Here is a 25,612-nt window from a genome sequence, read left to right on the forward strand (position 1 = left end):
GAGTGAATGTATTTTGCACATGAGGACATGCCTTTGGGGAGGGGGCCGGGGACAGAGTGCTGCCATCTGAATGCTGTGTCCCTACAATTCAGGTGCTGAATCCTAACCCCCAGTGTGTTAGGAGCAGGTTCTTTGGGGTGTTGAGGTCCTGAGCATGAGCCCTCACAATGAGATTAGTGGCCTTATAACCGAGACCCTCACCCCAGGCTCCCCATGCCTTCCTTCACATGAGGAAGGTGAGAGGTGCCATCTCTGAACCAGGGGGCCCATCGGCACCTGGATCCTAGATGTCTAGCTCCAGAGCTGTGAGGAATTGTTTCTGCTCCCACAGCAGCACAAATGGGCAAAGGACCCCTGATCATGGGACCTGGGCCTCTCTGCCCAGCTCTTGGGGGCAGCGTTTCTGTGATGACGCAAGAATGCTGCATTAGGGCCGCACCAGCAGAGCTACGATCCCCCCTGCCCCCAGCATCCAGGGATAGGCACTGGGGCTGGCAGGCAACTGGGCATTTTGGCACATGACCACTGCTTCATCCCAAGGAGCTCCAGTCCCCACCCAGCAGGACAGATGGCTTCCCTATGGAAAGGCAACTTGTGGCCTCTGTGTTCCATTATCACGTGCATTTGAGCGGCTGGCAATGCTGACCCAGTGGCCACAGGCCCAGTGGAACTAAAAGGAGGAAGGAAAGATGCAAAGTGTTCAGCAGCCTCTGCCAGCACAGCCACCCCCCGGGCTGGAGGGTGGGCCCTCATGATCCAAGGATCTGTTTTCAGAGGTCCTGGGAGCCTCTGTTCCCAGGTCCTCTGTACCCCCTATTAATTCTCCCTCTCCCAGCCCCTGGCACCACTGATCTTTCTACTTGCTCAGTAGTTGTGCCTTTTCCAGAATGTCCCATAGTTGGAATCCTTTTCAGACTGGTTTCTTTCTCTTAGTAATATGCATTTAAGGTTTCTCTGTCTTTTCCTGGCTCCTAGCTCATTTCTTAGCCTTGAATAATATTCCATTGCCTGAATGTACCATAGCACATTATTTGCCCTCCATCATTGACTGGAGGACATCCTGATTGCATCTGAGTTTGGCAATTATGAATAAAGCTGCTAAAAGCATTTCTGTGCAGGTCCGTGTGTGGACATAAGCTTTCAGTTCCCTTGGATAAATACCAAGGAGTTTGATTGCTGGATTGTCTGGTAAGATATGTTTAGTTTTTCAAGAAACCACCAAACCCTCTTCCAAAGTGGCTTCACCATTTTGCTTTCCCACCAGCAATGCTGAGAGTTCCTGTGGCTCCACATCCCACCAGCATTTGGTGTCAATCTTCTGGAGCTTGGCCTTTCTAATAGGGCTGTTGTGCGATCTCATTGTTTTTATTTGCATTTCCCTGATGACAGGTGATGTGGAACATCTTTTCATAAGCTTAGTTGCCATCTATGTATCTTCTTTTCCCCCATATTTATTGTGAGAACCTGCTTGAGCTCCTGGAGGTAATTTTCACAATATTGAGGGTGCCCCCCCATGATGGGGCCCCCACCCCCAGGACATATAACTTTCATACTGTTCACACTGAGCCTCCAGCAATTTAAGTCACAGTTCAGGTTTTCCTACCCAGCAATGGTTCCCCTGGCGGTTTCAGGTCTGCCCAGTAAAACAGACTCCCTGTGTTCACCTGTCTGTCTGTCTCTCTGATCTTGGGGGCACTGGTTTGCCCCTCAGCCTCGCTTCCAGATTTTTCGGTTTGTACGGCTTTTTAGTTGCTGTAAGGAGGGAGTGTCGAGTGCCAAGCTCCTTATGTGCAAAGCTGGAAACTTGGTCCCAAGATTCTTTTTGTCATAATCTCGCCAAGATTTGGTTCCTTCTCTGTCACCAGAAGAGGAAATGGTATTGGTTAAGTTCTGACTTATAGGCAGACAGGGGCACCCACCTCAGCTCCTGTGCTGACTGCTTCACACCTCACAGCACTTACAGCTCCTTTCTGAGCCCCAGTTACCTCATCTGTCATATGCAGCTACTTCACAGCTGCTAAGGGTCGGTTGAGCTTAAATGCCCATAAATCACTTTGGACAGTGCCTTGCATACAGAAGTAGGTGACAGTTTTTTACCCTTCTACAAACAAGATGCTAAAACTTGCAGGACACAGAGTGGTATGGCCAGGAGACTGCCATCCAGTCACTGGCTCTTCTCCAGACATTGGCTTCTGTAAATGAGGCAGCGGGAATTGGTCTGTAGAGGTCAAGGGGAGGCCAGTCCAAAGGGGCAGCTGGAGAGTCAGACCACCAGCCCCCGGTGGCCATCAGCAGGTGCTGCACTCCACCCAGGCCAGTGGCTGGGGCCACCTCCACCTCCATAGCCAGCGCTTCTGCCCAGAATTGCCAGAAGTCAGTGCTCTTGCTTTCTGAGTTGTTTGAGTTCCCCCACCAGAAGTTAGTGCCCCTCTCTTCTGAGTGGTCCCTCCACTCAGTGTGCCCTGGGCAAGCCACTGTGAATGGGGATAGCCCTCTGAGAACAGCACTGTCCCTCCCCCACTGTCCCGCCTGGTGCCATGGGCATGGTGGGGTGCAGTTGGGAGCTGCCTGCATCCCTAGCAGTTTCCTGCATCTGGGAGAACCGTTAGGTGGGCTCAGCTTAGTGCAGAGCTGGGAGAAAACAGTCACTAAAGCTCAGATCCCGTCCCAGGACATGGCCAGCCAGGCCCCTCCCCCACCTGCCTCCCGCCCAGAGGCCTGTCCCTCTGCTGCCCACCTGCCTGAAGAATCTGCCACCCAGAGTGTTTTCCTCATCGTAAACCTCATGCTTGCTCTTTACAGAAAACTTGGCAGATACAGAGCCATACACAGGACAAAGTGAAAATATACTGCGAGGTAATTACCAGAGCCTGGGTGGGTTTCCTGCCTCTGTCCTGATGCCTCCTTGGGAAACGGTAGAAGCAGCAGGAACAGTCTTAATGCCCCTTGGTTCCTATAACAGCGTAACATCTAAGCTGTGAGTTACTTTGTAGTGTGTGTCCCCTCCCTGCTGCCCTTGTTTCCAGCCCTTCGCTGTCACCAGCCCTGCTGGAGTGAACACTTGTTCACAGATTCTGCACACTCATCCCCTCGGATGCAGTCCTCAGCTCTTCGCATCCAGCAGGCTGCCCCCAGTGAGGCCTGGCAATTCATTCCTTCAAGAGCTCGAGTCCCCAGACCGCTGGGCCTGGCCAGTGCCGAGTGACCTGATAACAATTTGTCTGGCTCTTAAGAAAAGCCGTCTCCTGCTTTTTACATGTGAACTCACTCACTGGGAGGCCAACTGAGCGGCCAGCATCTCCCGTCTTCACCTGGCATTGGTACTTCCAAGGATTTCTGTTCTTCTCATCCACCTGCTTTGGGTTGTTTGTTCTCATTATTGCAAGTGCATTATGGACATTTCTGCAGCACAGTCACATGCAGCTGCAGCTTCCTGAGGCAGAGGAATGCCGCCACCACATCCTCCCCACTCGCCTGCCCCCTGTCCTCACTCACACCTCCTTGCATCTTCTGAGACCTTTCTCCCCGGGACCTCTGCTGCTCTCCCCTGGGTGCCACCACTTTACAGGCGTGCCCAGATTGTCCGAGTCACCTTCCCGTCCCTTCTGTGCACCTGTTTCCAGATGAACCAACGCAGTGCTCAGCTGCATTTCCCTCTCCACTCAGGTGTCTGCCCTCCTGCCCTTGCATCCCACAATGGGCACAGCACACAGCTATCGAGGGTGCTGTTGGATTTCAGCTTTTGATTTGGAGAGACGTGAGTGATGATAAAAGAGGGGCGGGAGAGCAGGCGAAGGCACCTGGCCCACGTGTTGGCGCTCTTCTTCCCAGAATGTCCCTGAGACCCAAGAGGACCAGCTAGACCCCAAGGCCAAAGCTGCTTCCACACTCAGCAGGGAAGCCACGTGGCCCCAGCACAGGTGACCACACAGGTGGCCCCAAACCATGTTCACAGACCACAGCCACAGCAATGCCGGATCCTTAACCCACTGAGCAAGGCCAGGGACGAGACCCTCATCCTCATGGATACTAGTCAGGTTCATAACTCGCTGAACTACAATGGGAACTCCCATGTTAGTTAGCCTTGTTTTTTGTTTTTTGGGTTTTTTTTTTTTGTTTTTTGTTTTTTGTTTGTTTGTTTGTCTTTTCTAGGGCTGCACCTGAAGCATATGGAGGTTCCCAGGCTAGGGGTCTAATCAGAGCTGTAGCCGCTGGCCTACACCAGAGCCACAGACAGTAGGATCCAAGCCACGTCTTCAACCTACATCACAGCTCAGGGCAACGCTGGATCCCTAACCCACTGAGAAAGGTCAGGAATCGAACCTGCAACCTCATGGCTCCTAGTAAGATTCGTTAACCAAGCCTTGTTCTTAATTGTACTTGAACAGGAAGTGCAAGTGTTACTAGATCCACTTAAATCCTACATCCAGCTGGAATTCTCCTACCCAAGAGCTCCTGAGTGCCCGTGACTTCCTTGTATCCACAGGATTGTGCAGCCTCCCCCACGACCTCCAATGGGAGCCTTTTGTACATGATCTGTACTGATTATCTAATTGGCCTTATTATTTTCAGATCAAATGAAAACCTAAGGTAATTAGCTGAAAAAAGTATTATAAATAGGTGACTTTGTTAAAATAAATATGCAAAAGATTAGTCACTTTTCTGCATACTATCAGTAATAGCAAATTTGATGGAAAAACTATTCTGGTCACTGTAATACAAAAACATGAAATGCCTAGAAATAATCTTAGCAAGAAAAGTTCATTATCTCAGAAAAAAAAAAACCATGTGACTCAACCAAGAGACATAAAAATGACTGAATAGAGAAAACTGTTATGTTCCTGAAAACTACTCCTAGAATTCATTATCGGGGGGGGGGGAATCACTCACAAAATTAATATATAAATTCGTTACACTCTTAACAAAATCCCAGTGGGTATTTTTGGAACCTCAAAATCGTGTTAAAAACCTACAGAAATACATATGGAGAACTAGCCTGTCAATTCTGGAGAATAAGAAAAACATGCAAGAGGAGATCCACCCCCATATCAATGACATTTTACTGTGTAACTGCCTCCAACCTGTGGGATCAGTGTCTACTGTTCATTGCTAGGGACGGTATGTGTCCTTTGGGCCAAAGCAGCTGGCTCATCTGTGAGCCATCAGCAGAGCTTGCTGGCACCTGGATCCTGCCTGGAACGCCTAGGGGTCTGCTCCCTTCCTGCAGGAGGCTTCCCAGCCATTGTGCACGGTGCAGGGAGCTCCAGCCTCTTTGCAAAGCTCTGCTCTGGCCCATGTGCCCACATCTTGTTGGCCAACCTGGATCTCATGGCTAGCCTCATGGGAGTCTTTCCAGGATCAGTAAGGAAGCCAGAAACCGCAAAGGAAAAGAAGTATTTGACAACCTAAAAATTAACGATTAATGAAAATCGCCGCCCACCAAATTTAAACAGTGAAAGAACAAAAGCCTAAGAAGAAAAGTGCAACATCTATGACAAAAGGCCAATATCTTTAATAGATAAGACATTCAAACAAATGAAAAAGAAAATAATAGTGTAGGAAGGAGGACTGAGATTAGAAGACAAGCAGTTGTCAGCAACACAGGAAAAGATGTTTGCTTTGTGATTAGAGAGGCACATGTAAACAATTAGGCGTCTCACCTACTCACAAAGCTGGAATAATTGACCACATACCTTGTTCAGGAGTGTTTGGACAGCAGCCCACTCACATATGGTCGAAGGGGGTCTGCAGGTGGTGTGTACATGTGTACCCAGGTGTCCACTCTGCTCACCAGATAACTCAGGAAATCCACTCCTGGGAGTTCGTCCCAAGAGCTAACTGACTGTGTGTGTTTTAGACGTTCTCTGAAGCTTTGTTCATGACAGTAAACAAATTTGAAAGCATAAATGTGCTACTACAGAAACTCCAACCAGACTAGACTCTTTTGCACTTCTTAAACATTTGTTTGCATGTGTATTTTTGTTTATTTTTTTTCTCAAAAGCAGTTTTCAGCTTGCACAGCCAAAGACAGCGTAGGGGGAGGCAAGACATTGTGAATGCCAGGAGGGTACCAGGGTAGGCGGCATGGGGTGGGAGCCTGTGGCCCAGGAGCAGGGAGAGGCTGTCAGGGTACTAACAGGTGGATGCTAACGGTGAAAAGGTGAGAGGCTTAAATGCACACAAGGCTGCAAGACATGGTCACCCTGAAAAGTGACAGACCCACAGCAGTTGAGGTCTGTGTACGTCTGTGTTCCGTCAGTGCCCGTTGAGGGAGCCCATCTGGCCTGGCGTGGGGCTTCCCCAGCAACCAGCTGAGAAGTGCAAAAAGGGATGAGAAAATCAACTTCAGCATGCTTTCCCACTTCTGTAGATGCCTATATCACACTAGGATGAAAATGACTTAATGTGGATCTTTTACTCTGGTTCAGAACACAAGAGCAAACAGGAAGGGAGGCCTTAGAGTCGCGTTCAGTCACCTTCAGTCACTAGCTACTGCACATCCACCTTCTACCCCTGGTTGGGTTGACCACAAGGTTGGATTGTGGGTGTGGGAGTCATACATGGACCCGCCGAGGCAGAGTTCACTGGGGGGACAGGAACCCAGACCTCTGTGTTAACAGCACTGCAGCAGTTCTGTGCACACCCCCATTTAAGCACCCCAAGAGTGCAGAGCAGGCCAGCCAGGAGGCTGACATCATGGACCCAGAGTTCCACCTGCCTGGGCTTGGAAGGATTGGATCTTCACTCACAAACTTGCCCCAGGGTTGTCTGTTCAGTGTTGGCCATGGCCATGGGCCCTTGAGAAAACCTCGGCTGGTCCTGTGGGTCCAGCTGGTGAAGCGGGTGATGTGAGGTGCCCCCTGCCCTGGGCCCCTAGGCCTGTGCATTTGGCTATGGATGGATGTTCGGATGTATTAGTGGTGGCGGGGGTGGGGGTGGTGCTTGCCCCAAAAATATCACCTTGTACTGAACCCAGTTAGAAAGCAGCACAGCAGCCCAAGCACCAGGGCCTTTCCTGGTCGGCACCAGGAACTGGAAAGCATCACAGGACAAGCAGCAGCATGTTGGCACTGGGCAGAGGACCCTGCCAGCTCTCACCATCTCTGCCCTCATGGAGAAGCTACAACTGGAACCCATTGTCCACATAGGTGTGATCAGATTGCTGCTGCCAGAGGTTCCAGGGAGACTCCCACAACCATCCCACAGGGGCGTCATCCGCACAGACAGTAACGAGAAGAGAATGCGCGTTTCCCTTGGAAAGAGCATGTGGCCTGGGCCACGGGAGGTGCCCTCGGGAACAACAGCTAAAATCAGTGGATAAATGAAGAACAGGGTGCAAACTTGGTGCCGTTGTCTGGGCCTCAAATAGAAGTCAGGTTCAGGCCGGGACCTGCTCTCTCCTCATCCTCACGCTTGGGCTTAATCTCCAAAGTGTAATGGCACGTGGTTTAAAAGAGGCAGCAGGCTCCTTGGCAGAACTAATGCCACTAAATTTTTGATGCTCTGAGATGAGAACAAAGCTGGGGATGGAAGCTGCCTGGACCAGGCCTCTCCTGAACCTTCCAGGGCCACTGGCCACCTCACAGCCTCTGTCACTGAGGACACTTGGCTGGTGCGTCTGCTTATTTTTCACTAGAAAATCAAAACAGGGTCACTGCCAAGTGAGGGCCATGCTGTGGAGGCCGTGCTTTCCAAGAATGGTTCCGAAACCACTTCATTTCCAAATCTCCCTGCTGTCTAAGCAGTCTGATGTCCCCTGTGCCCCTCCTGCCCATGACGGGCATGACACATCCCACTGCTTAGACCCCAAGGGCCACGGGCAGGACAGGGTGCAGGGGAGACCAGCTGAGCTTCCCCAGCCTACCGCAAGCTTCTGGCCACCTGCCCCTGGGAGCAAGGTTCAGGGCTGCAACCCAAAGAGCTGCCAGAGCTGTTGAGGGAGAAGCTGCCGTGTCCCCACCCCAAGCCCCCATCCCTCAGGATGCCCTCAGCCACCCCCTCCCAGGCACCCCTGGAAGACCTTAGCTCCCGAAGTGGGGAGTCCCACCTGCGCGTCAGGCCCTCGGGAAGCTGCAGCCCCATGGTTCACCTGCAGAGCCCACGGACACATGGCTTTCAGAAGCACCCTGGGTCCCCAAAGGAAGGAGACATGTAAGGAAAGGAAGGGAGCTTGGAGGAAACAGAAAACCTCACGAGCAGCACCGAGGCTGGAGGCTGAGCAGAAGGGCCGCTTCCACAGTCAGAGCGAGAGAAGCCTCAAGACAAAGCCGGGCTGGGAGATCCACATGGAGGCCCACCTGCAAGAGGTGGAGACAGAAGGTGGGAGTCGGAAGGTTGGTCCAAGAGAAAAACCTTCACTGGCAGGAGCTCCAGGATGAGCAGATGGGGAGGAGGGTTCGAGACCCCCGGTGTCTGAGACCCAAGGACTTGGGTACAGGCTGCCCAGGCAGCAGGCATCTGGGCCTCTTCAGTGAAAAACACCTGAAAGCTTCCTCAAGAGACGGAAACATGAGATTGCCTGTGACAAGTGAACAGTTACCAGGGGGCTGGACCTCAGGGTGAGAACCCTGGGGGGACTCAGGGTGAGAACTGGGGACTCAGGACAGACCTCTGGGAGGGACCCAGGAGGCCTTGCTGGCTGTGTTTGGGTTCTGACCTCCACCAGCACACGACTCCCTTGGATTTGGAAACACACTGAGAGATTTACGCACTCTGCCGTGTCAGTGTTAGACTTTAGCAGCAGCACTAAAGCCTTGGGCATAACAGCGCTGCCCCTGCAAGACTCTGAATGGGAATGACCCGCCCCCTCATCCACATCAGGCCAGGGTAACAAGCACGGAGGTGTGGACTTTCCAGACACACACAGGCCCAAAGCTATATCCACCATGCACCTTCCTTAGGGAGCCCACTGGGTGGTCTGCTTCAGCATCATAATGGAGTAACAGGGTGTCAGCTAGAAGGAGCCCATCAGGGAGTAGCCCAGCAGGGGCAGGGTCCCTGGAGGAAAGAGGACCATGGGATGGAAAAGCACGCCATGATTCATGGCAAGCTAAGCAGTTTTAGAGCAAAGCCATAAAACTTGAGGAAAAACAAAACACTTTTTGAGGGAACATGTAGTGCAATGTAGACCACAAGCTGGCTCAGCAGCAAGGAGTCTCCACTGCAGACCTTACCTCCAAACGTGACAGCACTTCTAGAGGAAAGGGACCATGGTGTGGTGGGGTGTAAGAGAGAACCAGGTCCTCAGAAACACAAAGTCACAGAAATGTATACAGTTGATACATCAATAAATAGCTAGGTAAGTATATTGTTTAAAAGTAGGGAACTATCAGGAGGCATACTTGAAGAATTCCCTGGTGGCTCAGCAGGTGGGTGGTATGGCATTGTCACTGCAAGGCTGGGGTTTGATCCCTGACCCCAGAACTTCTACGTGCTGCAGGCGCAGCCAAAAAGAGAAGGAATAATTGAAAATCCTTGACCCTGGGAGACAAGAGTAGGGTAGGAACCCTGTTTTTTCCTTTATTAATCTATTCTTTTTTTTAAAGTATTATATGCATTTGGTAACTTTTGTAAAACAAAAATAGTTAAAAACATGTTCAGTCACCAGAAGTCATTCAAGAAGGAGTCAATAACCTAAATAAATCTATGCTTATTATAGAAATTTAATTCATAGTTTTAAAACTTCCAAAAAGAAAACTCCAGTCCCAGGTGGTTTCTCTGATGAACTCTACCAGTGGTTTAAGGAAAAGGTAATACCAGTGCCGCACCATCTCTTCCAGAAAACAGAAGAGGATTCTTCCAACTTTATCTTGGCACCAAGCCACAGACACCACAAGGAAAAACATAACAGTGCAGTATCTCTCATAAACAGAGATGGGAATTCCAACAAAATACTAGTAAAGTGAGTATGACAATAGACAGAAAGGAGAGCACATTGTGGCAAAGTGAGTTTTCCAAGAAGCAAGCCTGATTCAAGTTCTGAAAATCAGTCAGCGTGATTCACAATGTTAGCATGTCAAAGAAGAAAAGCTACCTGGTCATCTCAATAGATGTCAAAAAGCATTTGACAATATTGGATATCCATTTACAATTAAAACCAAAACTTTCAATAATCTAGAAATGGGAGTTTCTTTAACCTGCTAGAGAGCCCCCTGCAGTATGATGATGAAAATGAGGGGGGTGCTGCTTTCTCCTGGCATCCGGAATAAAGCCTGCTCTGCACCCTTCTAGAAGCCCTACCCAGTGCAATGAAGCAAGAAAAAGAAAAGGAAGGTGTACGATGAGAAAGAAAGCAATAAAACTATGAACACAAAAAACCTCGAGAAATCCACAAAAAGCTTGTAAGAACACATGAGCGTGTGCACCTTCATCGGATCAGCACCCCTGGATATTCACCCAAGAGAGAGGAAACACATATCCACCCAGATCTGTGCAGCATCAGCTGCCAGCTGCTTTGCAATAGCCCCAGACTGGAAAGTGCTCACGCACACGCCAGCAGATGGAGGGAAACGGGAACATCCGCACCAGCCAGTCAGCAATGAATGGGAGCAAACTGCGATGCCCCAAACAGCCATCGGTCTCAGAGGATTGCCAGGCAGGAAGAGCCAGACTAAAAGGCTACGTGTGGTGAGGTTCTGTTTACCAGGGGTCTGGAAAAGGCCAAGCAATCAGTGGCTGCCAGGTCTGGGTGCCAGCGGTCTGGCTTTAAAGAGGGATGGTGATGGTGGTTATGCTCCGCCCCTTGTCACTTGGCATACACATCCTCTCTGAGCCTCTGGGCACATTTCTGATGGTCAGTCCCTAAGGACTCACTTCCAAACAGGTGCGCACACCCTGTGCAGGCTTCTGAATGTGTTTGTGAGAAGTTGGTATGAATTTATACTCTGCCTACTGAGGGCTCTGGGCCCCACCAGCAACCACCCTGGGTCTGCAGGTCCCTGACCTGGAGCGGTGGCCAAGGACTCCTGGCCTGGTGGGGAGGGGGTTATATTTGTGCAGCTCCTTGGGGAACAGCTCAGCAATTTCTGGTAAACATGAAAATGTTCCCGTCTGACAGATGCTGCCATAGCCATATAGAAACGCAAGAAGTTTGTCATGTTGGTTGGGTTTTTGGTAACAGGAGATGGAAGGCAGGCACCAAGGCCCACACTTGGCTGTGTGGTGCCCAGCTGTGCAGGACGTGAAGGTGTGTGGCTGCACAGCCCAGCACCCCATGTCCACATCTGTCATCGTCCAGACCCAACACAGTGACAGAGCTGCTGGCTTGGGGGCAGTTGGCCTTTGGTTCTTGAGTCACAAGTGATGTCTTTCTTACTATTCTGGAAAGAAAAACCGAAGGGCAGGTGCCCAGGCAGCACCTGCTGGGGCATCACACACAAACTCACAGGCTGGCACCAACCTGGCCGCTTGGGAGGGCGCGGTGTCTTGCAGCCTTTCCCCAGGAAGGGTGGTTTGCTTGTGGGGTCAGGCTGGCCCACTTTCTCTCCCTCCAGAAACAACCACCCTGGGATATCTGTGTCCTCCCCAAACCCCCAAGCCCAGAGCCCTCCCTTTTCACCCTGTCGGCAGATGCCCATCCAGCCCCGATGGTCAGTCCCCAGGTGGGAGCAGAGTGACCACGAGGAGCAGACAAATGGGGCTTCCCACCTCAAGCTTGGCAGGCACAGCATAAAAAGTGCCACTCAGCCAGGGCCATGCACAGCAACCACCTGCAGCCTGTGGCCTAGTTACCGGCAGCCCTGACACAGGGAAAGTGCAGGTGGGTGGGGGAGGGGCTTTGAGGCTGGTGGACATGCTGAACGTAGATTTACTGCTGACTGGTTTTGGCCAAAGAAGCCAGATATGTCAAATTATGATAAATCAGGGTTGTTTTCTGGGTTAAAAGTTCCAGAAATAGCTCCCTCCAATTAACCTCTGTAGCTGGTCCTTCAGGGGAAGTGGGGGAGGAGGGGTGGATTGGAGAGGGTGCCTCACCAGCACATTTCTTCCTGAATCCACTGGATCAGGCCTCTCCACGCAAGTGCACTGGAGTCACTCCTTGCATAGGGCGAGGGGGCCATCTTCCCCAGACGCCCCCTCCTCTCCCTGGCCACAGCCCACCCACGTGAGGGCTCGTGGGTGCACTTGGCCAAGAGATGATGGGGCAGTGGAGCCCGAGAGCAGCCCAGATGAGGGGCATCAGTTTCTGGGTTGTGGGTCATGTGACCACAAGGACCCCTTGGGCTGAGGTCATCAGCTTCCTCTGAGCAGATGAGGAGGCCGGGCTGGGATGCCTCCACTGCCCAGACCTGGGTCTGGTGTCCCCCCACCCCTAGGAAGCGGGTCCCCTCCCAGCCCTCCCTCCTGCCTACATCAGTCCCTACAGCCCCTGCTGCCTCTTTCTGCCTGAATCCAGTTTTCCTGCTGGTTCCGTGACGCTGGAGCTGCTGCGCCCTAAAGGCCCAGGCCAGCAGGAGGCCCCTGCAGGTTCCCATCCAGGGCTCAGCGCCAGGGGATCAGAGGCCCAGAGCATCAGCGCAGGCAGGAGGTCCTGTAACCTCACAGGGCTGGACACAGAGCAACCCCGGGCCCCACCTCCCACTGCTCAGAGTGAGCCCCACGAGAGAATCTTAGATGGAGATGGCTGAGGGCCCTGCTCGACTACTACCACCTCTGTTCAAGGATGGACCTGCACACTTTCATTCGGGGATTTATACCAAAGCTGGGATCTCCCCAGGATCGCCTTTGTGTCTGGGGCTGCTCGGGGAGGTTGGGCACATGGCCAGTGTCTCCAGGTACCAAACAAGGAGCATGATGAATGTGGAGGCCAAGGCATTAGGCTCTTGACAGCTTATTAATGGAAAGGCCAGGGGTCTGCTCAATATACACAAATTGCCCTGGGCAATGGGTGGCTGGATGGAAAGTGCAAGTTGCAGGGGTCTGGCTGCCCTGGCTTCCTTGCAGACAGGAGATAAACTGGTGCCCAGCATGGGAGCAGCCTTTGGAGTATTCTCACCTCCACGCCCTCAGGGCACTGACACTGGTGCTCCCCTCCAAAGGCCTTCTGACGACCACCTGCTCCTGGTTGGAAGCACCAGGTAGGTCCTCAGCTCCCTCCTATCTGCTAGGTGGGGGACATTGCAAGGCCCCAGGGCTGGCCTGGCCCCTGTGCTCTCACCCTCAGCATGAGCCAGGCTGTGAGCCAGAGCAGAGAGTATGAGGGGCACCAGCTGAGCCTGGTGTGTTCTCCCAGCCTTTCCTCCAGTTCCTCAGCAGCACAGAGGGATTTGGGCTAGCTGGGCTCAGGGTCAAAGGTGAGACAAGTCCTGATGGGGGCCTGCCAGCAGCTGGGCAGGTGCCCAACACCAAGATCCTCACCAGGGCCCAGCACACTCATTTGCTGTCCCCACTCATTTTCCAAACCCAGCCAGCCATACACTCTGGGATCAATTAATAAGTCCTTTTTAAAACTAGCTTTATTGATACATAACTCACACACCATACAATTTGCCTGTTTAGAGTGTACGATTCAATGGTGGTCTTTAGTATATTTATTTGCAGGGTTGTGCAACCATCACTACCTAATCTTAGGGCATGTCCATCTCTGCAGAGAGACTCAGTGCCCTTCAGCACTCACTGCCCTGAGCAACCCCAGACTGACCTTTTCTTTGTAAATCCCCTTTCTGGATCCGTGAGAACCGAACCTTCCAGCACATGTCTCGTGTGACTAGATTCTTTCACTTCACTCGGTCTTGACAAGTTTGTCCACATCATAGCAGGAATCGGTGCTTCCTTCCTTTCATGGCCCCATAATGTCCTGTTGTACAGAGCCACCAAATGTGGCTGATCCATTAATCAGAGGATGGATACGGGGGTTGTTTCCGTTTTTTGGCTGCTGTGAGTCATGCTGCCGTGAATGTCCATGTACAGGTTTCTGTGCGCACAGGCGTGTTCACTTCTCTGGGCCACACGCCCAGGGGTAGAATCGCAGGGTCAAGGGGTCCCTCTATGTTTATTTGAGGAAGAGCAAGCCTCTCCCAAAGCGACTGGACTGTTTTACGTTCCTGTCAGCAGTGCACTTCTTGTCACCGACTCTCATCCTGGCTGTCCTGCTAGGTGTGAAGTGGGGTCTTCAGGTGGTTTTCATTCACATTTCCCTGATGGCTAATGGCATTGCACCCTGGTTCATGTGGTTCTTGGCTTCTTTAGAGAACGGTCTATTCAGATCCCTTGACCTTTTCTTGTTTCTTCCTTTTCTGCTTTTTAGGGCCGCACCTGCGGCATGTAGAAGTTCCCAGGCTAGGGGTAGAACTCCTTCCCTGCCCATTTCTTAATTGGGTTTTTTTTTTATTATTATTATTGAGTTATAGGAAGTCTTTCTATATTTGAGATACAAGCGCCTTATCAGGTGTGTGGTTTGTAAATATATTCTCCCATCCTGAGGACTGTCTTTTACTTTCCAGATGCTCTGTAGTAGTTGGCTAGGGCTGCAATAACAAAGTACCACAGACGGTGTGACTTAACAGCAATTTGTTTTCCCACAACTCCAGAGGCTGACATCTAGATCCAGATGTTGATCAGCTGGCTTCTGCTGGGGCTCTTTCCTTGGCTTATAGACAGCTGTCTTCCTGGTGTCTTCACATGATCCTTCGTGTGTGTGCATGCTCGTGTCATTACCGGTTCTTTTCTTTCTTTCTTTCTCTGTCTTTTAGGATAGCACCAGTGGCATATGTAAGTTCCCAGGCTAGGGGTTGAATCGGAGCTACAGCTGCAGGCCTACACCACAGCCACAGCAACACAGGCTCCAAGCTGAGTCTACAACCTACACCACAGTTCACGGCAACACTGGATCCTCTAAACCCACTGAGCGAGGCCAGGAATCAAACCTGAATCCTTCCTCATCCTCATGGACACTAGTCGGGTTTGTTAACGCTGAGCCGTGATGGGAGCTCCTATCCTATGACTTTTTACTAGACGATTAATTAATTTTAATTTTTTACTTTTTTGGCTGCACCCATGGCATGTGGAAGTTCTGGGACTAGGGATCAAACCCATGCCACAGCAGCAACCTGAGTAGCTGCAGTGACAATGCCATATCCTTAATCCACTGCACCACAAGAAAACTCCTGGACAATTTAATATAAACTGGACATTTTAGGAACACTGGATACTGCCCTCCTCCACCCCTGAGTTCAAGGCTTGATGCTGTTATTTGCTTGTTTGTTTAGTGATTGGTCGGATTATTTTAGTGACATCTATTCTTGCTCTGCCCCCACCCCACCCCCACATGTGGGGGCAGAGACACACACACACACACACACACACACACAGTATTCAACCCTTGCCTGACTTGCTCCTCTGGGAGGCACAGCTTGGGGCTCGCAATCACCTTGGGAGGACATGGGTCTCTATCACAGACCAGACCCACCTTTGAAACTCCTCTAATTGTTCGTTTTTTCCGCTATTGTTTTCAACTGCCCTGGGCATCCATTCCTCCAGAAACCAGTCCCACCGAGCTAGTTCTTTGGATGGGATATTTTCTGAGGTTAGTGCTGACATTTGTTCTGACCCCAGGAGGACCCCTCCAGCTGTCCCACACCCTAGATCTCTCCTATAAACTGGCTGCCCCAGGCTAGCTTCTGTCTTCATTAGATTCACAAATCTCTTCCCGTTTTCCTTCACTACAAGCTCCACCGCTCTTGAGAGGCCCTCTACATTTGAACTTCACCACTTTCTTCTGCCCCCCCCCCACCTCGGAAGTGATCAGGGGCATCTCTCAACCTCGGTTTCCCCCATACAACTCCGTGCCAGGGCTCTGGACCTGGGGGTGGGGCAAGCTCCTTCCTTGGTGGCTCCCAGTCTGAGCTGAGTGCTCTGCAGGGAGAGAGGAGGCAGCAAGCTGAGGTCCTCTCCATTCATTACCTCACCTGGCATCGAACCACCCTCACAAGCTGGGGCAAGAGCGATGTGATCCTAGTGTTCTTCGGGTAAAGCCTCCTTCCTGCTGCACTGAGTGGGAGAAGGTGGCTCCTCGACTCAGCCACACTCCCCTGGGACTCAGCCCACTGGGGACAGGGAGCCCGGAGTTCATGGCTGCAGCCTCTAGAGCACCCCCTCACTGAGCTGGGAGTTGGAGAAGGGGTGGAGGAGTCTTGGTTCAAATAAAGACTCTCGTTTTTAAACGAGTTTTCATCAACAGATGTTTCATTTGCTTTTGTCCTTAGGGTTGTTTCCAGAGGCTTTAAATGTTTGAGGGAGGTTGCCTTTCTTTTTTTAATGATTTTTATATTTTCCATTATAGTTGGTTTACAGCGTTCTGTCAATTTTCTACTGTACAGCAGTGACTCAGTCACACATACATATATATATTCTTTTTCTCACATTATCCTCCATCATGATCCATCGCAAGTGACTAGATATAGTTCCCAGCGCTGTACAGCAGGATCTCATTGCTTATCCATTTTACTTGTTGTTTTTAAAAAAAAATCTTTCAGGAGTTCCTGTCGTGCAGTGGTTAATGAATCTGACTAGGAACCATGAGGTTGCGGGTTCAATCCCTGGCCTTGCTCAGTGGGTTAAGGATACCGCATTGCTGTGAGCTGTGGTGTAGGTTGCAGATACAGCTCGGATCTCTCCTTGCTGTGGCTCTGGCATAGGCGGGGGGGAGGCCTACAACTCCGATTAGACCCCTAGGCTGGGAATCTCCATATGCTGCAGGAGCGGCCCTAGAAAAGGCAAAAAGACAATAATAATAATTTTCGCTAGTTTCGCTGGGGAGCTGGTCAGGTGAGCCCTTGCTGTCCTGCAAGAAGTCGATCTTTTTAAAAAACAAAAAAACGAAAAAAAGGGTTGGGCTTCTTTGTCTACAGCCCCTTGGCCTCAGTGGCTCATGTGCATAGGTGGGTGTGGGAGGAAGGGTAGCCCGGGAGTGACATCCCCCGTCCTGGGGAACCAAGGACACAGGCCTCCCTGCCCCCAACACGTGTCCCCCTCTCCCCTCAGGGCGAGTGCTCCCCCAAGTGCCGCAACCTGTTCGTGCTGGAGACCGTGTGTGTGGCCTGGTTCTCCTTTGAGTTCCTGCTGCGCTCACTGCAGGCGGAGAGCAAGTGCGCCTTCCTGAGGACGCCACTCAACATCATCGACATCCTGGCCATTCTGCCCTTCTACGTGTCGCTGCTCGTGGGCCTGGCGGCTCGGCCGGGCGCCGGCGGCAACAAGCTGCTGGAGCGCGCCGGGCTGGTGCTGCGCCTTTTGCGTGCGCTGCGCGTGCTCTACGTAATGCGCCTGGCGCGCCACTCGTTGGGGCTGCGTTCGCTCGGCCTGACCGTGCGCCGCTGCGCGCGCGAGTTCGGGCTGCTGCTGCTATTCCTCTGCGTGGCCATGGCGCTCTTCGCGCCGCTGGTGCACCTGGCCGAGCGCGAGCTGGGCGCGCGCCGCGACTTCTCCAGCGTGCCGGCCAGCTACTGGTGGGCCGTAATCTCCATGACCACCGTGGGCTACGGAGACATGGTGCCGCGCAGCCTCCCCGGGCAGGTGGTGGCGCTGAGCAGCATCCTTAGTGGCATCCTGCTCATGGCCTTCCCGGTCACCTCCATCTTCCACACCTTCTCGCGCTCCTACTCCGAGCTCAAGGAGCAGCAGCAGCGCGCCGCCAGCCCAGAGCCTGCTCTACGTGAGGACAGCACGCGCTCTGCCTCCGCCACTGCCACGGAGGACAGCTCACAGGGCCCGGATGGCGCTGGCCCAGGCGGGGACTCCGAGGACGGGCCGTGGGCGCAGGCAGGGCCGGCCTGACCATGGCAGCAGCTCCTCATAAGCTCCAGAAATAGAACTGCAGTCCTCGCTTCCCACCACGCAAGGAGGGGACACAGAATACTTTGGAGGTCCAGCTTCTGTCGCCGCGCATCTAGTCAGAGTGCATGTTGTTCAACCAGCGCAGCCCGTAACTCGGCCCAGGGCAGACACCAGACTGGCTGGGAGTCAGAACCATCCTGTGCTTTGAGTAAAGAGTTTAACTCCTAGGAGCATCACCAGTCTGTGCCCCGCTTTCCTTTTAGGTCTCATCCGAGTTTTGACTCTCTGGCTAACCAAAAATAAATTCAACTAGTCCCAGAAATTCCAAGCTTGTGGCAAATGCCAGAAGGCCACACTTGTACCCAGGCCTCACCCTGACCCTCCCCTGCTCTTCAGCCAGGGCAGCCCCTGGAAGACAGTGGAGATGGGGCATCCCCAGGGGAGCAGTGGGAGAGGAGTCCCTGGGAGGGGAATAGACCCTTCCTGCTCCTCCCTTGTCACCCACAGTGGGCCATGCCCCATCAGAGGGGGCCTTCTGATTGCATCTGCAGAAGGCCACATACCTGCCAGTGACAGGCTCAGAAGTGTGACAGTGATGCTCCTAGCCCCCTAGTTTCTTTAGGGGCCCCAGCCCTGTTCTCTGACCTGCCTTCCCTGGCACTATCTCCATGGGGATCTTCCTGGATCCCTCATCTGTTCTCCCCTGAAAATACCCAGCAAATCTGAAGGCCTGCATGTCAGCCGGCCGCACACCTCCCCTGGGGTGTCTCACCCCCACCCCCAGGTATTCAGCCACAGGAGGTTGGTCCCCACCAAGCCTGCAGATGGGCCTGTGCTGATGCTGTGCTTGTGGATCAGCTCTGCTGGTCCTCCAGGAGAAAACTGCTTCCTCCCATGCAGGGGGGCTTGCCAATTGTCACCACCAAGACATCCAGAAATATCCCGAGTAGTCCTCCAAGGGTTAGGTAAGCCTTGGGGTGGCCTGAGGCAGCTATCCCCTGTCCTCCCCCTCCCCCCTTTTGCTGCAGTGGTTCTGAGGGCACCCAGGAGCCCCGCAAGATCAGAGGCCACCTCAGGTCACAGGGTGGGGAGCTGTCAACATCCTGTGCAGGAAGTGGGAGAGTGCAGACATTTCCCACCAGCAAGTGGGTCACCAGCCCCTAGCTTTCCTGTCACCTCTCCCTGCCCCCCCACTCCACCTGACCCTCCCACAGAGCCATGGAACCTCAGACTGGTCTGGCTGTGGCCTCTGCTCTCCACCTGGTTCAGGGAGCCGGGAGCTTGCCAGGTCCCAGCCAGCCTGCTGTCTTACACATGGAAATCCACAGGGGACACACCTGCTGGGGACAATCTGTGTAACATGGGACGTCCCACTCCTTCCTTGGCTGCTTAAAGAGCTCAAAGGCACCGCAGGAGGGAGGCGGGCTTAGTTTGGAAAGTGGTTTTAACCCCTACGTGCTGTTCAGAGTGACATTTGGTGTCTGCAGACTCACAGACTCACTAACGTGGAGGCACAGGGTTTTCCTCAGTTTGGCCAATGACCCACTGCCCCAAACCAGTGGTCTACAGGACACACTTCTCTGTGCATCAGTTTCCCTACTGGTAAAACCAGATGACCCTGAAGAAACTTCTGGCAGCACAGCCCTAAGATGCAGACTCCCAGGCCCCGCCAGACTACCTGCGTCACCCAAAAAGGTCAGTAAAGCATTTAAGGGGATGACTTGTGTCTCTGACACCCCAGAAGCTACCAAACCCCCTCGCCCTCAGGGCTGCTTTCTGCACTTTCCACCCTCTGCTCTGACTGCTCCTCCCCCACCCCTGCTGACCCTTGTGCTTCAAGGAGGCCTGGGGGCCACTCAGACTGAACAGGCAGCTCCAGGACTGAACCTGCCCCAGCATCAATGCTGAGAGTCTCAAATCCCCATACTTGCTGTCAAAATAGGCCCAATCCCTGTGGCCCTTATTTTAGGGGAAAATGCATCCCCCCTCACACACACATACACAGTTTCTTCCTGGCCAGCTGGATACTGGGCTGCAGTGCAGGAGCAGTTCAAGACCTCAGGCAGGGTTCCAACACTGTCTGCACCTTTCTCTGCTCTAAGCTTTCAGATGCTCAACAGAATGAGATGATCTCTGACACTCACAGCAGCAGCTGGGGTGGCAGCACCACTTCATTCCCATTTTCAAATTGCTATCCTTGTTGAGAGGTAGAGCTATACAAATAAATAGAATACTTAGGGTTTGGGAGGAAAGTGAACTTCATATATTTTTGTGACTAGAAGCCCACTTCTTGAGGGTTATTAAAATCCTCTGCCCTTTCCTGTATGGGTGGCCATGCCCAGAGCTCAGGGTACAGAGCTCTCCTGCCCAGGGTAATAGCAGGGGCTGTGAAAGAGCTTTCAGCTCACTGAGGCCAGGTCCAGGGACTCAGAACACAGGTGCCTTTTCTGTGCCATTTCTCTGCTCATTAGTGATGTCACAGAAATGGGGTACAGGTAAGTTCTCTGGAAAAAAAAGTGGTTCCCCAAAAAGGCACCTTCATATTTTTGGTGGTGTTTTACCACTTGAATATTTACTGCATTAATTTTTTAATTAAAATAGTTAATTTCAATAAACACATTATCAAGAGGAAAATTAAAATTCCCCCCAGAGTAGGACCCTGTCCTGCTTCATTTAGTGGGTGCCCCTTGCTGCCTGGGGGGGTGCCACATTGAATGTTTACCACCTTTGATCAGCTCCAGGGGGTAATTCCTAGGGCTGGTGCTAGGGGATGGGGTGACATGTTTAAAAAGTTAAAAATATATCACTTTCATATATTTTGACTTCATTGATTTTCCTGGCCTCACCCAGCATAAATTTCTCCATGGGAAAAAAAAAAAAAAAAAAAAAAACCTGCTCAGTCCCAGGGGTTCCATCTTACCTGCTGTGCAGAACCATCCATTTCCCTTGAGACACTTCCCATCCTGGTGAGGCATTCACGGCCAAGGGAACTGTGAACTGGCAGAGTGCAGGGTGCCTGGCCTCCTCTTGGCCTGGCCCTGCTGGCACAGGGTGGTCACTGTCCATGGGAACCCAAAGGAGCAGCCTAGGCCTCACAGCCCTTGGATATGGAACCGGCCCTTCCCTGGGACCCCTGAGATGAATAAGGACGAGACTGACTCTTTGCTCTGTCTGGGCCCCCATCCATGCCACTGACAAGGCCACACTGGATCCGTGAGCAGTTTATTGAATGAAAGTCACATAGAACTGCCACTGCTCCCACAGGTGGCACATACATAGGTCACCACTGCAACTGGTGATGTTTTCATTTGGAGGCGATTACGGCTACAGACATCTCCCTTCATTTTTAAAAAATAAATATTTTCAAAGCATCTTGCAGCCCAGAGAACTAAGCAGGATCCTCAAACATTCAGGAGTTTTTGAGGAAAACTCAGGAGGAGGAAACAGCTTTGCATGTTTTCCACTGGTCACAGCAGACGCTAGAGCTTTGGCACCGGCCATAGAGTGTGGACACCACACAGAGCCACTCCTCCGCCCAGCGGATGGGAAGGCGCTGCCTGTGGGGACCCATGACAGCAGTTAGAACACTCGCCTGCAGGGCCCACAGGGCCCACATGGCCAGACTGAGATGCTCCTGTGAACTGAAGGAGGGACCAGCGTCAGACCAGCAACCCCACCCCAGCCAGATGCTGCAACGAAGGGGGCCAGCAGGGACGTCCCCATCAGGCCTGAGAGCTGGGGGTGTGGGGAGGGGGCTTCCTGGAAGCAGGGATGGCCCACCCAGCATAGGGATGCCTGCCTCATTGTCCCCTCCTGGCCTGCAGGCGTTTTCCAGTGCTGGGAGTCGGAAGCCTAAGCCATGTCTGCACAATTCCCCAAGGGGAAGGGCCGCAGCACAGGGCATCCCTCCTTGGGGATGGCCGGTGCATCTGCCCAGCCTGGACCCAGGCCCTCAGCCTTTCCAGGACCCACAGGGGCTTTGGCACCCTGCCACGCCCACACCCTTGCGAACTCCTGGCCCTGCTTCCAACACCTCAGGGCTTGCCCTGGCCAGGGCCCAGCTGCTCTGGACACAGGCCTGGCCCTGCCTGGTGGGGTCAACACTAGCCTTGCCTGGAAGAAGGCTGACCAGGGGCCAAGACCAGTGGGACAGCTGCACTGAAGCACTTCATGTACTCTCTGAACCTGAGGCCAACCCTGCTGTTACCCCACCTCGGCCACCCTCTGGCCCCAGGGCGCCCCCTCCCAGGCCATGCTGAGACCAAAGGCTCCATGTGCTAGGACCCTGGGTTCTCCTGGCACCGTTTCCCACCCTCGCCAGTCTTGGGGCTCCCGGGGCCCTGCTGCAGGCCCTCTCAGCCCCACCAACCATGTCTAGTCCATGGGGGCTGAGACTGGAGGTTCCCTGATGTCCTTGGCCCTCAGAGCACAGGACTCCCTCCTCCCGGGTTGTGAAATGCCCTGGGCTCCTGCTGGGGGTATTGAATGGAGGTGAGAGAGAATACCTGCTTTTCCATCACCAGGAAGATGAGGCAGCCCTGCCCCACCTCGCCCTGCCCCAGGGTGAAACCTGCTCATGCCAGTCCTGGCTGAGGGAGCCTGACAAGACCCTGACAGCCAGGACACCATCTCAGGGCCAGAACATCCATGTGGGGGACAGGTGGCTGGGTCAGTGCCCATGGCCAGCAGTCCTAGGTCCTCATCCTCCTTGGCTGCCTCAGAGGGCCTTGGCACTGGCAGGGTGCGTGGCATGGGGTGCGGGCTTCAGGGGGTGGCGGGTGAATGCGTAGGCCTGGCCCAGGATGGCCAGGTCCACCAGCACCTGCAGCAGGCCGCACACTGAGAACTGTAGGGGCGCCCCATTCAGCAGGAAGTACGCCGTCTTGAAGGTGTCGCCACTCGTCCACATGAGGACCATCTTGATGCTGCAGAGACACAGGCAGGGGTCAGGTTCACAAACCAGGATTCAGGGGACATGCCAGAGCCCAGGTGCCATAAACCAGGGGGTTAGGGACTATAAACCAGGGGTCAGGGGACACACCAGGAGCTTAAGGGTCATAAACAGGGGTCAAGGGGACATAAACCAGGGGTCAAGACATGAAAGGCAGAGACCCCAGGCCCTGGCCTCCTTCCTACCCCTTCTGTCCTCGCCATGACATAGCCTCGTGTTATGTGGTCTCATGCATGGCCACAGGGACAGGAAGGCCCCTGGACTGCAGGAGCCCTTTGGCCCAAGCCGGAGAAAGGGCCAGCACAGGGGCTGAGGCCATGTGGCCTCACAAGCATACCATCCTCCGAGCTGCAGGCACATCAGCTAAGTGGCCCTTGGGACAAACTGGCCTCAGACAGAAAAGGAAGGACTGCCACCACCTTACACCAAGTGGCTGCATTAGAACTGCAGGTCATGGCACTCTGGCCCACATCCACTGCCTGCCTCAGGAAAGCATGGCCTCCCACCCGCACTCCTGCATCCAAAGGCCTCTGGGCCACCACCTCTGGCCAGGCCCCTCACCCAGACATCAGAGGGGGACTCCACTTCTGGTCATCTGCACCACCACCCAGGCTCAGAATGGTCTATGGGGTACAGAGGGGGCCCTGTCACCTGTCACTCATGTCTACATACACCACTCCACATGCAGCATCTAAAGCCTGGCTTGTCAGGTAATGAGCACCATCATGTTTGCCAGCATAAAATGTTTAAATCAGACCCATTTCCATGCAGGCTGACCCTTATAAGGCTGATTAAACCAGACTGCAGCAGAAAGCTGAAGTCGGGAGGGAGGAGGGAGCATTCCCAAGTGGACAGGATGCAGACACCAGGTCAAGGCGCCATTTATGCAGTGGGCATGGCAGGCACTCACTCCTAAAGTGGCCCGTCCACCTGGAGCTATGGTGCTGGGTTAACTCTGAGCCCAGACTAGTTATTATCTGGAAAACCAGGCAAGGACCTCTCATCCTGTGCCCAGCACAGGGGTGGCCATGTCCCCTACTCTGCCCACTGCAGTGTCAAGCCAACCACGTGGAACCAGGAAAGGAAGTGAACAGCTCTACTGAGCGTCACTTGATGGCCTCAGGCTTCCAGGGGCCTTTACTTGACTCGGCTCAGGAGGCACAGAATGCCAGTTGTCCACTTCACATGGCCCAGCACAGATGACTGGTTTTGTCCTATGGGCTCACAGAGTGTATAAGGGCTTTTGTTTTAAATCAGCTGATAACTAATTCTGCATTTAAAAATCCAGTTTAGGGAGTTCCTGTCATGGCTCAGTGGTTAACAAATCCGACTAGGAACCATGAGGTTGCGGGTTCAATACCTGGCCTTGCTCAGTGGGTTAAGGATCCGGCGTTGCCGTGAGCTGTGGTGTAGGATGCAGACGTGGCTCAGATCCTGCGTTGCTATGGCTCTGGCGTAGGCTGGCAGCTACAGCTCCAATTCGACCCCTAGCCTGGGAACCTCCATATGCCGCAGGAGCGGCCCTAGAAATGGCAAAAAAAAAAAAAAAAAATCCAGTTTATCATATATAATCAGTGCTTTTCTCCAGCTGCTTGCAACACTTTTTGACTTTGGTTTTTAGCACTTTGATTGCTGTGATGTGATGCATGTTTGGGATTTGCTGAACATCTTAAATCTTACACAATTATCATGCATCAAATTTGGGATTTTTCAGCCATTATTTCTTCAACTATTCTGTTTCACACCACTCTTTCCCCTCTCCTGTGGTCTCAGGTGACATCAGTTAGACTTCTTGGTGCTGTCCCTGAGGCGATGGGGGTTTTTTCCGATTTTTTTCCTGTTGTTCAGAATGGATGATTTTCTTTGATTTATCTTCTAATGTACAGATTCGTCCTCTGTCATCTTCATTCTACTATTGAACTCATGAAGTATATTTTTTATTTAGCTATTGTATTTTTCAATTTATATTTTCATTTAGCAATTGTATTATTCAATTTTCTAGTTGGTTTTTCTTACAGCTTCTATTTCTCTGGTGAGATGGTCGATCTTTACACTGGTTTCAAGAAACATCTACTCTCACTTTTTAGAGCACAGTTATACCAGTGCCTTTAAAATCTGATTATGCCAGTATCTGTGGCACCCTGGTTGGACTGTCTTGGTTGTCTCTGTTGTCTATTGGTTGTCTTTTCTTTTGAGGGTCGTTGAGATTTTCCTAACCTTCATATTGAGTAGTTTGGGTTCCTATCCTGGACATTTTTAATGACTCTGCTTCGCTCCTGTAAAGAATGCCATTTTTTTGTTCTAGCAGGGAACTCATGAGGTTAGTTTCAAACTGCAAGTTCTAGCTAGTTTTCAGGGGCTCTGGCTCAATTCATTCAGTTTTCAAAACCACCTTGGTGCTACTCAGATCTGCACTGTGGGCAGCACTCAGAGGCCAGGCTGAGACCTGGGGGGTGGTCTGTCCCACAGGTCTTGGCGGGGACCCCTTCCCACTTCTCAGACCAGGAAGAGAGGCTTCTCTTGGCACCTTCTACCCAGCACACTGTTCAGGACTTCAGGTTGTGCAGAAGCCCAGGCTGGCACATGTGGGAAAAACACTCCACATCACTCATACTTCAAGGCCTGGTTTCCTCTCCACCATCCACCTGCTCCAGGGGCCCAGTGCTGCTCTGTCCACAATGTCCAGGCTTGTAAGCTGCACCCAAGGGCAGAGGTGGGCCAGACATGGAAAAGATCTGAGACTGTTCCATCACTGACCACCCTGTGCCCCTCTGCCCTGAGTTCTGCTGGCCCTCACTGGCCAGTCCCTGTGGACACCTAACCTAGTGAGCCCCGGACAAGGGCTGAGGAGTGGGCAGGAAAGCACCTTGCTGCTGCCATCTCTTCCAT

General features: G+C 52.6%; 2 protein-coding genes across 5 annotated transcripts in view; one reads left to right on the forward strand and one right to left on the reverse strand.

Annotated features, from left to right (window-relative positions):
- KCNG2 (potassium voltage-gated channel modifier subfamily G member 2) overlaps positions 1 to 18,094 on the forward strand; it is a 61,182-nt gene extending 43,088 nt beyond the window's left edge. For all 3 annotated transcript variants that reach the window (XM_047794160.1, XM_047794162.1, XM_047794161.1), the window contains exon 4: positions 16,981 to 18,094. In XM_047794160.1, the coding sequence (XP_047650116.1) occupies positions 16,981 to 17,772 (792 nt within the window). In that variant the 3' untranslated portion in view covers positions 17,773 to 18,094. The remainder of the gene's footprint in view (positions 1 to 16,980) is intronic.
- A 2,883-nt stretch (positions 18,095 to 20,977) lies between these two features.
- The window catches only part of SLC66A2 (solute carrier family 66 member 2), a 57,304-nt gene continuing 52,669 nt past the window's right edge, over positions 20,978 to 25,612 (reverse strand). For both annotated transcript variants that reach the window (XM_047794164.1, XM_047794163.1), the window contains one exon: positions 20,978 to 22,697. In XM_047794164.1, coding sequence (XP_047650120.1) covers positions 22,490 to 22,697 — 208 coding nt within the window. In that variant the 3' untranslated portion in view covers positions 20,978 to 22,489. The remainder of the gene's footprint in view (positions 22,698 to 25,612) is intronic.

The sequence above is a fragment of the Phacochoerus africanus genome, chromosome 8 (assembly GCF_016906955.1).
Source record: "Phacochoerus africanus isolate WHEZ1 chromosome 8, ROS_Pafr_v1, whole genome shotgun sequence".
Classification (NCBI taxonomy): domain Eukaryota; kingdom Metazoa; phylum Chordata; class Mammalia; order Artiodactyla; family Suidae; genus Phacochoerus; species Phacochoerus africanus.